The sequence below is a fragment of the Bos grunniens genome, chromosome 27 (assembly GCF_055505025.1).
Source record: "Bos grunniens cultivar Pamir isolate PY7600 chromosome 27, Bosgru_T2T1.0, whole genome shotgun sequence".
Classification (NCBI taxonomy): Eukaryota; Metazoa; Chordata; class Mammalia; order Artiodactyla; family Bovidae; genus Bos; species Bos grunniens.
Window position 1 is genome coordinate 36573961 of NC_141191.1, and position 12313 is coordinate 36586273.

General features: G+C 40.8%; 1 protein-coding gene across 1 annotated transcript in view; it reads left to right on the forward strand.

The window, feature by feature from the left end:
- The window catches only part of LOC147343800 (disintegrin and metalloproteinase domain-containing protein 18-like), a 151176-nt gene that overhangs the window by 69304 nt on the left and 69559 nt on the right, over positions 1 to 12313 (forward strand). Inside the window, exon 15 of the mRNA XM_086380426.1 lies at positions 8526 to 8631. Coding sequence (XP_086236552.1) covers positions 8526 to 8631 — 106 coding nt within the window. The remainder of the gene's footprint in view (positions 1 to 8525; positions 8632 to 12313) is intronic.

The following is a 12313-nucleotide window of genomic DNA, read 5'->3' on the forward strand; positions in this document are numbered from 1 at the left end:
CAAAGCAACATTGGAATCTGGGAAAAGATACCAAAAAAATATTGGTACTGAGTCTAAGCTTGCTCTGTTTGCCACACAACAGGCCAATAATCCAGAGACAAGGTGTTGGGGTAAGGAATATGACTATTCAGAAAGCCAGCTGACCGAGAAGGTAGCAGACTAATGTTTCAGAATAACCATCTTATCAGGTTCTTTTATAGAACAGAGATGGGGGAGGTGAGGAAATAAAAAAGCAGAAATAAAAAATGGGGAGAGAGAGGTGGTGAGGAAATAAAGTAAAAAAGGCCATCAGTCTTGCGGAACATCTCCAGGAATGACAAGCTTGTGGAAGGAATGTATTAATATCTTCTTTATCACAGCCATTCACTGGGAGACAGGGTCATGTTAGTTGTCTGTGAGCTGAACAAAGGCACTTTAGTTTAACCATCTGGCAGAGTAGCAGGGTTCTGCAAGGCAGACCATTATGTATACTCATAATAGCCAAAGCAATGAAAAGCAAGTCAAAGAAACAGTTCCAACATGCAGTCAGAATTGGCTCTTCCCTGCAATAGGATGATTTGAATTCAGACTGAGTGGAAGGACCTCCCTATTAACTTATATAGTTAAAATCAGAGGATAGAGAAAGTTGAAAACTTCCTAAGTTGAAGGAACTCCAGAAAAGGTTAAATTGTCAATAAAATCTATTATGCCAGGTTAAGGATCTGGTTGGGAAGAAAATGAGAACCTTGCATTGAGGATGGGAAGAGTTAAAGATATGTCCCCTAAACTTTTGAGCATCCAGACTTCTCTGAAACTTTTGAATCTATAAAATAGCAAACTGCCCCCTGTCATACCAACACCTGCACCCAATCGCATAGGGATGTTCCCCTTGCTTGAAAATAATACAGAAGTCTGTGTCAACTAAAGAAAAGATGCACAAAATGGGCGTGCAAATTGTTTTATCTGGGGCAAGATTAGGACTGCAGCCTGGGAGACAGCCCCTCAGATAGCTCTGAGAAACTGCTTCAAAGATGTAGTGGAAGAAGGCCAACGCATATGATTATGGTGAAGGTGGAGTACATGCAGTCAAGTGCATACTTTACAAAAGGTTTTCTGCTAATCATGAGGAGCTGATGTCACCATGAAGGGATTTCATGCTTTTCTAGATATGAGGAGATGTAAGGATTGGGATCATGAAATTAGACCCTGAAAATATCTAAAGACCTGTTCCATCAGTTTTCCTGGAGCACAGAGTGCCTCATTCTCCACCCTGAACTCCCTTCAGGGCAGGTCAAATGTCAACAGCTGCAGCTGCAGAGGATTCCATCTATGCAGAGGCAGATGGCAAATGCTCTCGGCAAGCACCGAGTTGTAGTTGACACGTGTCACACAAGATGTATCCCCCTGAGTTTCTTCCCCTACATTTTGGCCACTAACTTAAAATAGAGTTAAGACACTGAGCTCTCTTAAACTAGAGGGCAGATGTGCTGGAGCTTATATGGGAGTAACAGAGCTCTCATTGGAAAAGACCCTGATGCTGGGTCTTTTCCAGCTGGATGGAAAGATGGAAGACAAAAGGAGGAGAGGGCAGCAGAGGAAGAGATGGCTGGAAACCATCACAGACTCAATGCATATAAATCTGAGCAGACTCCAGGATCTCCAGAGGACAGGGAAGCCTGGTGTGCTGCAGTCTATGGGATCACAAAGAGTCAGACACTGCTTAGTGACTGAACAGCAGCAGAGCTCTACACCAACAGAGCTGTAGGTCCTAGTTAGCAGTTGCAACTGAAACCAAGGGATATACATGGAACTGGAATCTGAGAGTCCTTTGTCATAAGACTGGATCAAGGCCATAAGACTTGATAGGAGAGAGTTTATTGTTATGGAATCATTCTCCCAAGGTTTAGGAATCAACATTCTGCATGGATACTAGAAGATAGTAAACATTTTTGCTGGGATTGTTTCCAAAAACATTGAAATAACATGATGGCCCATTCTAGGTGAGTTCAGTTCAGTTTAGTTCAGCTGCTTAGTCGTGTCTGACTCTTTGAGACCCTGTGGACTGCAGCACGTCAGGCCTCCCTGTTCATCACCAACTCCTGGAGTTGATGCAAACTCATTTCCCTTGACTCAGTGATACCACCCAACCATCTCATCCTCTGTTTTCCCCTTCTCCTCTCACCTTCAATCTTTCCCAGCACCAGGGTCTTTTCAAATGAGTCAGCTCTTCACATCAGGTGGCCAAAGTATTGGAGTTTCAGCTTCAGCATCAGTCCTTCCAATGAACATTCAGGACTGATTTCCTTTGGGATGAACTAGATGGATCTCCTTGCAATCCAAAGGACTCCCAAGAGTCTTCTCCAACACCACAGTTCAAAAGCATCAATTCTTCTGCTTTCAGCTTTCTTTATAGTCCAACTCTCACATCCATACATGACTAATGGAAAAACCATAACTTTGACTAGATGGACCTTTGTTGGCAAAGTGATGTCTCTGCTTTTTAATATGCTGTCTAGATTGGTCATAACTTTTCTTCCAAGGAGTAACTGTCTTTTATTTCATGACTGCAGTCACCATCTGCAGTGATTTTGAATTCCAAAAAATAAAGTCTGCCACTGTTTCCACTGTTTCTCCATCTATTTGCCCTGAAGTGATGGGACTGGATGCCATGATCTTTGTTTTCTGAATGTTGCGCTTTAAGCCAACTTTTTCACTCTCCTTTTTCACTTTCATCAAGAGGCTCTTAAGTTCTTCTTCACTTTCTGCCATAAGGGTAGTGTCATCTGCATATCTGAAGTTATTGATATTTCTCCCAGCAATCTTGATTCCAGCTTGTGCTTCATCCAGCCCAGCATTTCTCATCATGTACTCTGCATATAAGTTAAATAAGCATGGTGACAATATGGTGGCCCATTCTAAGTGAATTTTAAATGAAAGACTTGCTGTACCACTTAGTGGAGTAAAGGAAGGAAAGGCTCAGGGAAGTGGATATTCTGTAATGTACATGCTACATAGGTAAGGCCAAATAATTAAGCCCAACAGGAAGGACCATGGCCTTGGGATGTGCTGGTGAGAAGGGTATCAGAATCACCATTAATTTCAATAACAGCCTTCTCTGTAGGCCAAGGCAATGATGGTAGGAGGGGATAATATAGAAGGAGGTTCACTGATGGTAATTGGCATGATAAGCTCTTGAAAAAACAAGATCAGATAGCAATGCCTGGAACAGCTGGATAAAATTATTATAATAAGCATCAGGGACAGAGTAGCAGATGTGGATACCTGATTTACTGTCAGATAGATGGCTAATATTATAGAATATAGTTTCTATTCTATTGTGTTATATGGGCAGCCTACAAAGGTATAGTCTTCTTTGTACCATCAAATAAAATAAAGAATGGAAGACTGAAAGACTAAAAATGATTACCTTATTGAATATCATAATTCCCTGTTCAAATTCTAAGCAATTTTCAGAACCAGTTTCACCATGGTCTCCCCGTGAAAGCGGGCACTTAGAGGGGTCAGGAAATGATTAAGAGCCCTTGCCAAGTTTCAGTTTATAATGGGTCCACTAGATTCAAAGGTCCATTTGGTAGTTCTTTCTCAGTCCTAGAGTGTATTATTGGAGTTCACATCATGGTAGTTTGTGCAATGCCATCATTAGGTCCTTGGTCAGTTTGGGGAGGCCATGGAGAAAGTCCTTCCAGAAATTAGTGCTTTGTTTAAAGATCTAAAGGATGCAGACTTGTTGGCTATACAATATCTGCACTGAATGACCAACTGGACCCTTGCAGAAACCAGATGGTCCTTGGAAGATAATAGTATCTATTGCAAATGTCAGCAAGTAGTAGATTAACTGTACCTACTCTGCCAGTGTGGTGACTATACCAGAGCAGATCAACATGACCTTAGATATGTGATAGGAGTGCAGCCATTGATTCGGCAAATATATATATATATATATATATATATATATATATATATATATATTTGTCACTATATATATTATATCAAATATATATTATATATATAATATGTATATGATATCAAATATATATATATATTTTCTATTCCTACCTGAAAAGAGAAAGAGAAGCAGCTTGCATTCACATGGAATGGATGATGATATTAATTTAGGGCTAAAATATAGCTGCATTCAACCACATGTGGTTGAAGAGATTTGGACATCCCAGAAAAGGTCATGTTGATCCACACTGTCACTGATTCTGTACTAACCTGGCTAGATAAGCAAAATGTAGCTAGAATGGGCTTCCCTCATGATTCAGTGGTAGAGAACCTGCCTGCCAAAGCAGGAGATGCAGGTTCAGTCACTATGTTGGGAAGATCCCTTGCAGAAGGAAACCCACTCCAGTATTCTTGCCTGGGAAATCTCATGGACAGACAAGCCTGGTTGGCTAGTATATAAGATATAGTTCATGGGGTCACAAAAGAGTCAATCACCACTTAGTGACTAAACAACAACAAGCTAGAATGTGGGAGGACTAAGTAAAATACATGCACTACAAAAGGGCAGGAGATACACGGAAGGAATATTTAGGAACCCATCATATCAGTAAAGTTTTAGGAGTCCAGTGATCAGGGGCATGACCTGACACCCTCTGCAAAGTAAAAGACAAACCCTATGTATCTTGCATTTCATATGAAAAGAAACAAGTACGGTACCCAAAGGTAGTCTTATTTGGGTTCTAGAGGCAGTAGATGGGGAACTGCTGCTTGATTCCATTTACCAGGTGACATGAAATGTTGCTAATACTGAGGGAGGGAAAAAAAAAAAAAAAAACAGAATAAGCCCCTGCAGCATATCTAAGCTGCAATGCAAACAGCCCTGTATTTTGAATCATAAAACACAGAAGACACATTACTATAGATGTGGGTTATGAGAAAAATAAATGCCATGTGGTGCTTCTACCAAGCTTCTTAGGAAAATAGCAGGGTAGTTCCCTGGGGCTCCTGAAGCAAAGCTGTGCTGAACCACCCTCTGAACCACTGGGGAAGCCCATTCTAGCTACATTTTAGAAAATTGCACTAACTTGACAAACAATTCTGGGCACACTACTGGCCCCTGTAGAGATAAACAATCTGGCTTTCATATATCCAGTGATCATACACTGAGAACTACTCATCATAAGCTCAGTTATATCAAATCCCTTAAGTCAGATGGTTCGATAGATAGAAGTCATACATTCCTCCAGATTCAAGCTCAAGAAAAAGAGAGGCAGAAGAAAAATTCATGAACAGGAAATCTAGAACAGTTTGTCTTTCTACCCTCTTATACCTTTGCTTCTCCTTGACTCTTACAAATGGAAAATGGGATTTCATTATGACTGGTGGATGAAGGAATAAGTCTAGGCTAGTTTTATAGGTGTGTTGGCTCAGTAACTGGTTATAAGTTGAAAAAAGATAGTAGCCACGCTGCAGTCTCACTTGGGAGGATGTCTTAAAAGATTTTGACAATGTGATCATTCATTTCCTATGAAGAAGAAATGTTCAGAGATTGGATTATAGATGTATTTATGGACAGTGACAAAGGGCCAAGGTGGTTGGTGGTGAACCTGGATGCAGAGAGATTAGATTATAGACAAGAATTCTGGGATAGACACATGGACATGAACAAGAATGTGAAGATCTTTGTATTAATCCATCAGGCTAATAGTCACTAAAAAACAAATAAACAAACAAATAAACAAACAAACAAAAAATACCACTCACCATGGATTAGGCACAGAACAACCAAATGGACATAATGACTTTCCAGTTTACATCAGTTAGCACCTGTCATCATCCACCCAAATGTCTGTAGGATGAACTTTATTTTCTTTTATTCCTGTTTCTGAAATAACTGATTCTTTTTCTGAGTTTGCCTTATCTCTTTCTTGACTACTTGCACCATTTGGTTGAATTCAGTCAAGAGTAATTAAGACACATTCTGTTTCCTGACCACCTAGCGCAGGGAAGTAAGCTCACTAAAGACATTATTTACCTTTAAATTATTGAGAAGATAGCTTCTCTAGAAGTTTCAGCATTGCATAGAGGGCATTACTCTCTTTCTTGCTATCTACTGCTGCTGCTGCTGCTGCTAAGTCGCTTCAGTCGTGTCTGACTCTGTGTGACCCCATAGACGGCAGCCCACCGGGCTCTGCCGTCCCTGGGATTCTCCAGGCAAGAACACTGGAGTGGGTTGCTGTTGGGGGCCAGAGTGAGGTACTCCGCCCATGGCAAAGGTCATGAGGAAGGAGGCTCGACATACGCAAAGGCGAGATCGAGCCTCAGGAGTCCCCCTGGAAATCCTAGAGCGTCTACCCCCATAACCAGAGCCTGCCTACTTTACTACTTTGTGCTCTTACCTACACCTCTGACTTTACGGGGGGCTGTCCCCCACCACCTCTTTCGGAGAAGGAGTTAACCTAGAGCTCCAGTCAATAAAAACTCTTGGGTGTAACAAGAGTGTTTTAACCTACAAACTCCTCTGAAGGTTCTCTAGCCTGCCTGACAGGCTCGTCGGGCCACATGTGATTGCTCACAGCCTCCCAACCGTGAGAGGCACGAGATGCTTTAAACCCTCTAAAAACAGGTTCTTTAGAGAAGTTAGAAAACTATAAGTATAGTGGGCTAATTAGAAATTGTGTTGGTGAAGGGTTTTTCATTTGTTGAGCCAACGTTTGTTGCTAAGTCTCCATATCCCCTGCCCTTACACACATTAATGAATATATAGAAGGAATAAGTATTAACCTTTGATATTAATCACGTTAGACCTTAGGCTAAGTAAATTCTTTCCTTAACTAAAACCCACTACACCCTCACCCTGTAGGAATGTATTATTTGGGTGGCGTCTGTTTTGAGAATAATCAGCCCTGGAGAAATAAGTGTCCTGATTGACTGACCGCTGTCACAAGGAGAGGGTCGTAAATTGTCAGCAGGCCCCCCTGGCCAGAAGATGATGTAACACCCCTAAGACCTCTGTATACATTTGTGTGAAGCACCTGACTTTAATAAAAGTCAGGACTGCTGTCCCCATGTGACTTTTGTATAACATCTCAGTGTATAAAAACAGACTGGAAAATAAAGAATTGGGATCAGTTTCTCGAAATACTGGTCTCCCCATGTCGCTCTCTCTCTCACTCTGGTTGAGTCTCCATCTGGAGCGCGGAACCCACCATGCTTACTAATTATGCCTGGGCTTCTAAGATCCGACCATGGAGGCCTCAGTGTCTCCTCTCCTTTGGGAGAATGGAAGGACGCCTGCGGCCTACGTAAGTGGTGCAAACTTCTTGTCTTGAAGTTTTATTGGTCTCCCGCGTAAACCAAGCTACTCAGCCTCTTTTCTCCACTGAATTTTCCTACTGAGCTATCCTCATCCTATTACTCTTTATATCTTTGATAAAATATTTAAATAAATAGGTCGCCGACGCCGTCCTCGCTTCGAATACCCTGGATCAGCCAGGGCAGGAAAAGTGAAAAAAAATATTAACCCCTGACAAGCCGGTTACTCCGGGTTGCCATTTCCTTCTCCAGTGATGAAAGTGAAAAGTGAAAGCGAAGCCGCTCAGTAGTGTCCAACTCACAGCGACCCCAGGGACTGCAGCCTACCAGGCTCCTCCATCCATGGGATTTGCCAGGCAAGAGTACTGGAGTGGGGTGCCATTGCCTTCTCCGTTGCCATCTACTGGCAGGGTTCAATTACAATGCCACATTTTAGGTGAATTTTACCGGAGAACTCCACATCTAGGTACCAGTCTTTCTGTTTATTGAAATGGAAATGAACCTTGAATCTCTGAGATTTATGTATCTAATACAATTACTCTGCTATATTCTGCTCTGCTTTCACTATGACACCCAAACTGATTAAAGAGCCTTTAAAGAGCCTCTACTTAAAATCTTGCTTATCTTGCACTAAGTAAGATAAGAATATGGCACCCCATCTACTAGTTCTGAAGGTTTTTCCCCAACTGATGTTTCAAATCGCTCATTTCATTACATAGAGCAAGTTACAAGGTCAAGCCTGATGTACATTGGACTAGTAAAGAGGCATTCCCACAGGGAGGGGTAAGCAAATTGTTTTTAACTATAAGATACATTTTCTACGATAGAGGTAATCATTTTCTATTTTCTATCAGATAAGACAATCGTTTCTTTCTATTTGCATTGACAGGGTGTGTGCTAAGTCTCTTCAGTGATATCCAACTCTGTTCGACCCCATGGACTATAGCCCTCTAGGCTTCTCTGCCCATGGGATTCTCCAGGCAAGAATACTGGTGTGGGTTGCCATACCCTCTTCCAGGCAGTCTTCCCAACCCAGTCCTCAAACTTGCTGTCTCTTATGTCTCTTGTGTTGGCAGGAAGTTTCTTTACCATTAGAGCTACCTGGGAAGCCCATTGACAAGATATACACAGGAGAAAAAAAAAAAAAAAGCATGACGAACACCACAATATTTTTGTTTATGCCATGAGTTTCATTAGCTTTTTATTGACAAATACTTTATTTGCATTAAGAATAATAATTTAATGGACATGTTTTTCATTTTAAGGTGCTCAAGGTGCTCCATTTGCCTGTTTTGAAGAAGTTAATTCTTTGCCTAATAGTTTTGGAAACTGTGGTTTTAAAAATTCCCAACCATTACCTTGTGAGCAAAAGTATGTATATAGAAAATGACTGTTTCATTGAGTTATAAAATGTCTCTATTTCTTGTCAAGAGACACTAAATAGTAATGGACAATAAATTGTGTTATCTGGAGAATATTTTCAAATAACATTATGTATATTTTCCTTTTATGCAATTTAGTTCTCTTTTTTTCTTAATTTTTTTTCCCCTGTTAATAAGAAGACTAAGAAAAGTTTGGTGTTTATTACTGAAGGTAGAAAGTGGGCTCAGTGCAGAGGGAACAGATGGAATCACTCATCTCCTAAACTGAGAGACACCTTCCCTGCCATCTCTTTGTAGCCCACTCCAAGTCACCAGTCTATCCCTATAAGGAAGTGGTGCACATTTCTACACCCTAGCTTTTGCGTTGCTGCCTGAGAGTCAGGTCCCCAGGTCACCTGACTCTGATACCCAAAGAGACTTCCATTCACAAACCCCACAGGAATGTAGCAAACAAAGGAGTTCTTAGAAGGAGCAGACAAAAATGCTCATCTCCTTGTCTTACCTGGAAAAGAGTCCATATGCATACTTTAAAAGCTGTTAACTGAGGGTCAGCCTTCTAATTTTAAAAGTTTCTGATTTAATCCTGCCCAGAGACTTGGAATGCCAGCAGTCTCCTCCTCTAGCATCTCCCTGTCGCCTAATCCAAATCACCAGTATTGCCTGCTGGAAGCTTATACACATGTCTGCACAACAGTTTTTGCAGTTAACACCCAGGGAACAGGTTTCCAAACTACTTGACACTGTTAGTCAATAGCACTTCCATTAATGAGTCCCACAAATTGTGACTGTCAGTTAAGCACTTCTTAATGGACATAGGAGCACCCCTACACATACACACTCTGATGCTATACCCCCAGCCCAAGTACAGAAGGAGAAGGCAAAAATGTCCACTACCCTGTTTCTCCCTGAAGAGAGAAGTACTAGAGTATACTGTATACACTATATAGAAAATCTGAACTGACTAATAACAAATAAGGTGATTGAACTGGCAATCAAAACTTCCAAATGAACAAGTCCACTGGTGAATTCTACCAAACATTAAAAAAAAGAAGAAGAATTAATTAAAATCTTCCAAAAATTAGGAGAGAACACTTCCAAAATCATTTTTCAATGCCAGCATTTCCCTAATACCAAAGACAGACAAGACATTCAGTTCAGTTCATTTCAGTTTTGCTCAGAGGTGTCCGACTCTTTGCGACCCCATGAATTGCAGCACACCAGGCCTCCCTGTCCATCACCAACTCCCGGAGTTCACTCAAACTCACGTCCATCGAGTCGGTGATGCCATCCAGCCATCTCATCCTCTGTCGTCCCCTTCTCCTCCTGCCCCCAATCCCTCCCAGCATCAGAGTCTTTCAATGAGTCAGCTCTTTGCATGAGGTGGCCAAAGTACTGGAGTTTCAGCTTTAGCATCGTTCCTTCCAATGAACACCCAGGGCTGATCTCCTTCAGAATGGACTGGTTGGATTTCCTTGCAGTCCAAGGGACTCTCAAGAGTCTTCTCCAACACCACAGTTCAAAAGCATCAATTCTTCGGCACTCAGCTTTCTTCACAGTCCAACTCTCACATCCATACATGACTACTGGAAAAACCATAGCCTTGACTAGACTAGAGATCTCTTCAAGAAAATTAGAGATACCAAGGGAACATTTCATGCAAAGATGGGCTCGATAAAGGACAGAAATGGTATGGACCTAACAGAAGCAGAAGATATTAAGAAGAGGTGGCAAGAATACACAGAAGAACTGTACAAAAAAGATCTTTATGACCCAGATAATCACGATGGTGTGATCACTGACCTAGAGCCAGACATCCTGGAATGTGAAGTCAAGTGGGCCTTAGAAAGCATCACTATGAACAAAGCTAGTAGAGGTGATGGAATTCCAGGTGAGCTATTTCAAATTCTGAAAGATGATGCCATGGAAGTGCTGCACTCAATATGCCAGAAAATTTGGAAAACTCATCAGTGGCCACAGGATTGGAAAAGGTCAGTTTTCATTCCAACCCCAAAGAAAGGCAATGCCAAAGAATGCTCAAGCTACCACACAATTGCACTCATCTCACATGCTAGTAAAGTAATGCTCAAAATTCTCCAAGCCAGGCTTCAGCAATAAGGGAACTGTGAACTTCCAGATGTTCAAACTGGTTTTAGTAAAGGCAGAGAAACCAGAGATCAAATTACCAACATCCGCTGGATCATCGAAAAAGCAAGAGAGTTCCAGAAAAACATCTATTTCTGCTTTATTGACTATGCCAAAGTCTTTGACTGTGTGGATCACAATAAACTGTGGAAAATTCTGAGAGAGATGGGAATACCAGACCACCTGACTTGCCTCTTGAGAAACCTATATGCAGGTCAGGAAGCAACAGTTAGAACTGGATATGGAACAACAGACAAGGATATTACCAGAAGAGAAATAAGAGGCCAATATCCTCGATGAACATAGATGAAAAAATTTACTAAGTAGCAAATTTAATAATACTTTAAAAGGAACATAAACCATGATCCAGTGGGTAATATTCCGGGGATATAAGGATAGTTTCTTATCCACAAATCAATCGATGCGATATACCATATTAATAAAAAAAGGGGTAAGAATCATATGATCATCTCAGTAGGTATAGAAAAAGCATTTGACTAGATTCAACATCCTTTCATTATAATAACTCTCTTCATATTAGTGTAGAAGGACTATACCTCAACATAATGAAAGCAATAAATGGAAAACCCATAATTAACACTACACTTAACAGTAATAGCTGGTAGTATTACCCCTGAGATCAAGATCATGGCAATAATGCCTTCTCTTGTCACTTCTGTTTGCTATAATGCTGCTGTAATAATCAAAATGAACTCAGAGAAACAGAGAGTAGAAAAGTAATTGCCAGTGGAAAACAGAAATTGGTAAAATGATACATACTTTCAGTTGTAAGATGAATACGATCTGAAGATCTAATGTATAACATGGTGAAAATACTATATAATTATTACATAATTAGGCAATAGAATTATATAATTATTATATAAATAAAATTTGCTGAGAGTAGAGCTTAAATGTATTCACACACAAAAAATAGGATAAATAAGTGAAATGTTCAATGTATTAATTCACCTAACAGGGTGAATCATTTCACAATGTAAAGTGAAAGTGAAAGTCACTCAGTTGTGTCCTACTCTTTCAACCCCATGGACTATACAGTCCATGGAATTCTCCAGACTAGAATATTAGAGTGAGTAGCCCTTCCCTTATCCAGGAGATCTTCCCAACTCAGGGATCAAATCCAGGTCTCCCGTATTGCAGGTGGATTCTTTACCAGCCGAGCTACATGGGAAGCCCAGGAATACTGGAGTGGGTAGCCTATCCCTTCTCAAATGGATCTTCCCGACCCAGGAATTGAACTGGGGTCTCCTGCATTGCAGGCAAATTCTTTAACAACTGAGCTATCAGGGAAAACCCTCACAATGTACACATGTATCACATCATCAATTTGTACACTTTAAATACTTTATAATCTTATTTGTCAACTATACCTCAATAAAGCTAGAAAATGATAGCAGCTTTATTTGGAAATCTACTATACAACTTAATTCCTATAGCTTTTAAAAATATGTTAAGGTCCGTCTAGTCAAGGCTATGGTTTTTCCAGTAGTCTTGTATGGATGTGAGAG